At 38.1% G+C, this 3,453-nt stretch overlaps 1 protein-coding gene across 36 annotated transcripts in view; it reads right to left on the bottom strand.

The window, feature by feature from the left end:
• The window catches only part of CLASP2 (cytoplasmic linker associated protein 2), a 144,821-nt gene that overhangs the window by 54,816 nt on the left and 86,552 nt on the right, over positions 1-3,453 (bottom strand). For all 36 annotated transcript variants that reach the window (XM_027891374.1, XM_027891212.1, XM_027891233.1 and 33 more), the window contains 2 exons: positions 3,137-3,192; positions 1,822-1,992 (listed from right to left, as the gene is read on the bottom strand). In XM_027891374.1, coding sequence (XP_027747175.1) covers positions 1,822-1,992; positions 3,137-3,192 — 227 coding nt within the window. The remainder of the gene's footprint in view (positions 1-1,821; positions 1,993-3,136; positions 3,193-3,453) is intronic.

Here is a 3,453-nt window from a genome sequence, read left to right on the forward strand (position 1 = left end):
TGTTCTAAAAGTTCTAAATGTTCTAAAAGTTCTAAATGTTCTAAAAGTTCTAAATGTTCTAAAAGTTCTAAATGTTCTAAAAGTTCTAAATGTTCTAAAAGTTCTAAATGTTCTAAAAGTTCTAAATGTTCTAAAAGTTCTAAATGTTCTAAAAGTTCTAAATGTTCTAAAAGTTCTAAATGTTCTAAACTCTAATCAAGAGTTAATTTTCTGTGAAACTCTTAAGACCAAAGTAGTCCCTTCATTTCAGCAGCATGAAGAAGACAGATGAACAAAGCAAGATTTCTTTCTTTGTTTTCCATTTGACTTTTTTTTTCCCTTCAGCCACTGTGATGCTTTTACTTCTCACAACAGCTGAACTCCAGCTTTGTCTGGGGTTCAAAATCTGTCCTGTTGCACAACAAAACAGACCAGGCAATACTGAGATCTTGGAAAATAATCATCTCACAGATTTCAGGTTTTTAGGCGTTATGTTAGGAGGAACTGAGAGTTCCCATGGTTTGGCTCGGAAGGGACCTTAAGAGATCATCTGGTCCCTGCCATGGACAGGGACACCTTCCACTAGAGCAGTCTGCTCCAAGCCCCATCCAGCCTGGCCTGGAACACTGCCAGGGATGGGGCATCCACAACTCCTCTAGGGAGCCACACGCATGTCCACTTCATCAAGCAGCCTAACGTTGGCATCCACTTGTTACCCAGCAGGTTCTGCTGCCCCTTCTGTGGGCACCAGAGGGAGCCCACACCCAAAATTGCTATTCCAAGTGGCAAGTACTACTTTAAGTCAGGGATACTCACACTCACAAAATTAACACTAAAATCAGTGCTGTTCGAGCCATTTCAAGTAGGCCCTGATGAAAAGAATCAACTCATTTTAAATTAAGCCTTTAAATTAAATCTTCATTTTAGAAAGCACAACCAAATGCTTTGAAAAGCATAGCCTACATATGTGCTAACATCTCCCCAAACACAAGGTAAATCAGAAGAAATATACAGTTTGTCTTCTGTGATCATCTATGGCCATACTGATATCAGAACATGTCTCCTTGGTGACCTAGCTGGTAGGTAAGCTGAAAAGTAAAACAACTAACAGTTTTGTGAATGCTGAACCTATAGCATGGATAACCTAAAAATTACAAAAATATGCCCACATTCCTTTACTGGAATTCCCACTTTTAATTCCCACTTATTGGAAATTCTAGCATCTACACCACTAACACCATCAAATTTTTTTCTGCATTCTTATCACTTGTAGCATTTTCTGTGTTTACCAGCAAGCACTCCTATCAATGGAGACTGTGACCTACATAAAACATATACACATACTTCCACCAACATCCTCAGAAAGAAATCTATGAACTCAATGTTGTATATTATTGTGTAAAACACTTCTGTAAAACACTTCCTGCCAGGATTTTTCTTTAGCCTTGTTGTAAAACAGTCAGCTAAAGAGCTGAGAAAATGGAAAATCAAGAGCCCTGACACTCGTTTCCCTATTATTTTTAGAAACAAAATTATCATGATCACCATATGCTGTTAAGTAAAGGCACTGCTCCTTCCAATACTTAATATTAATTCCAGATTAAGACATTTAAAGAGCATAGTATGGACACATTCTCTGCATTGGCTACCTTCCAGCACAAGAAAAAAAAAAAACACCTAGCAAAGTCGGTAACTTACTTCAGAACACCTTCTCTTTTGCCACACTCCCATACTGCCAAAAACGACAACCATTTTTTTCATATACGTTAAGACTTCTGCTGTAACTTTTTGACCGAAATCCTCACAAAACGTCTCACAGCAGGGTGCAGATGTTGCCCTTACCTAGGGAAGCGTAGGATCCTGGAGGCAGACCAGCAGCTGACAAGCGCCCAGCCCCAGCTGCCTGCCCAGCAGCGTGCCGGGCCTTCGCGCCTGCGGCAGCGTTGACGTCGATGTCACTGCGAGACCTCTGCAGGGTTCCAGGGCTTGGAACACCCTTGCTGCTGCCTGAAACTAGCAAAAAAAACCCAACCAAACAAGCAAACAAAAAAAATTACATGTAAAAGGCTAGAATTTTCTACTGTCGCGGCGCACTTGCAGAAAGCAGAGAAATCTATGCAAAATGTTTAAGTGAAGTTAGGATAGCAAGTAATTCCAGAGAGTGAAAAGCAAACTAGACCTGGTGTTGCCATGAAATGGATATAAAGGACAGTTTGTTTTACAGTAAGTACTCATCTTCACTCTGTATGAAACTTTAGCACTATTTAATGCAACTGTGTGTTCCCTCCCTAGTACAAATGAACAATTATGTGATTTATTACATTAGTCAGTGCTTCACAAACGTAAGAAAATTCACAGCATCCCCTGAGATAAAGAAGGAAGAAAACGCTCCCACACTTCAGCTAAGATAAAGCCTCAGGCAAGCTGACTGCATACTCTGAAATGCTTTAGGGTTTAATCTTCTGTACTTTTGTGTTCGCCTACTATTATTTGCTGAATTTTAACTACTCGCTTCAATTAATTTTAACCGTTGTTCTAGGTCTTCAAAACTTGACTCCCCTTAACAGTTTCAGTATCCAAAAAACAAGCATTCTCAATTACAGGCCATTTGTAAAAAGCTGCTCAATGATTTACTCTGCAAGGGGTTACTACCACACTGTGAAAAGAGACTGAAGTTATTAAATTATGAAAACTCAAGACAAAATTAAATTCTCTGAATCACAAATATGTGGTTTGGTTTTTGTTTTTGTTTGTTTGTTTTTGTTTTTTTTTTTTTAAATAAAGAGCAACAGCTACATGGGAAAATATGAAAGGGACAATGAGTCTTTTATTTCCAATTGATGTAAGACTAATAATCATGAACAGACCAAAGAATAATGCTTTGTTTCTTTGAGAGGGACTGTTCCATGACAAAACTCGAAGAGAGATGATCAATTAATAACAAATTATTTCTTGCAACTACTGAAACTACATAAAACGTGAAGCGAGTGTGAGGCAATATTAGCCCCAGGTACAGTTTGTAGCAACATGTACCACTCTTTAACCTGGAAACAGGGTAAACGCTGAGACAGTAAAATTTTAAGCTGCATTTAGAACTTTCAATTCAAAGAATATAAAGATTATTACTATACACTGTGCCATATTGCTACCACCTTACCTCTGCCTGCAAAACTTGCTGGGCTGGCTGCAGACCATTTAGAAGACAGAGGCCGACTGAAAAAAGTTCATAAACCCAATAAGTAAGTTCCATGTATCATATCCAAAAGTCAACAATAAAAGAGAGAGAAAAAAAAAATCTTCTGTTTTTTCTCCCCTTCAACCTTCTCAGCATACTTTAGATAAACATTTTAAATACAGAATGATAAGAAAAATGGAATAATACTTTATATTTTATAAAATTACATCTTCATCACAAAAGCACTCATCATTCACTTACTCACAGGCACACTTTGCTAACAAAGTTCAGGCACTACA

This window comes from Empidonax traillii, unplaced genomic scaffold, assembly GCF_003031625.1.
Source record: "Empidonax traillii isolate 1590-97213 ecotype Southwest subspecies unplaced genomic scaffold, ASM303162v1 scaffold14:size4059594, whole genome shotgun sequence".
NCBI lineage: Eukaryota > Metazoa > Chordata > Aves > Passeriformes > Tyrannidae > Empidonax > Empidonax traillii.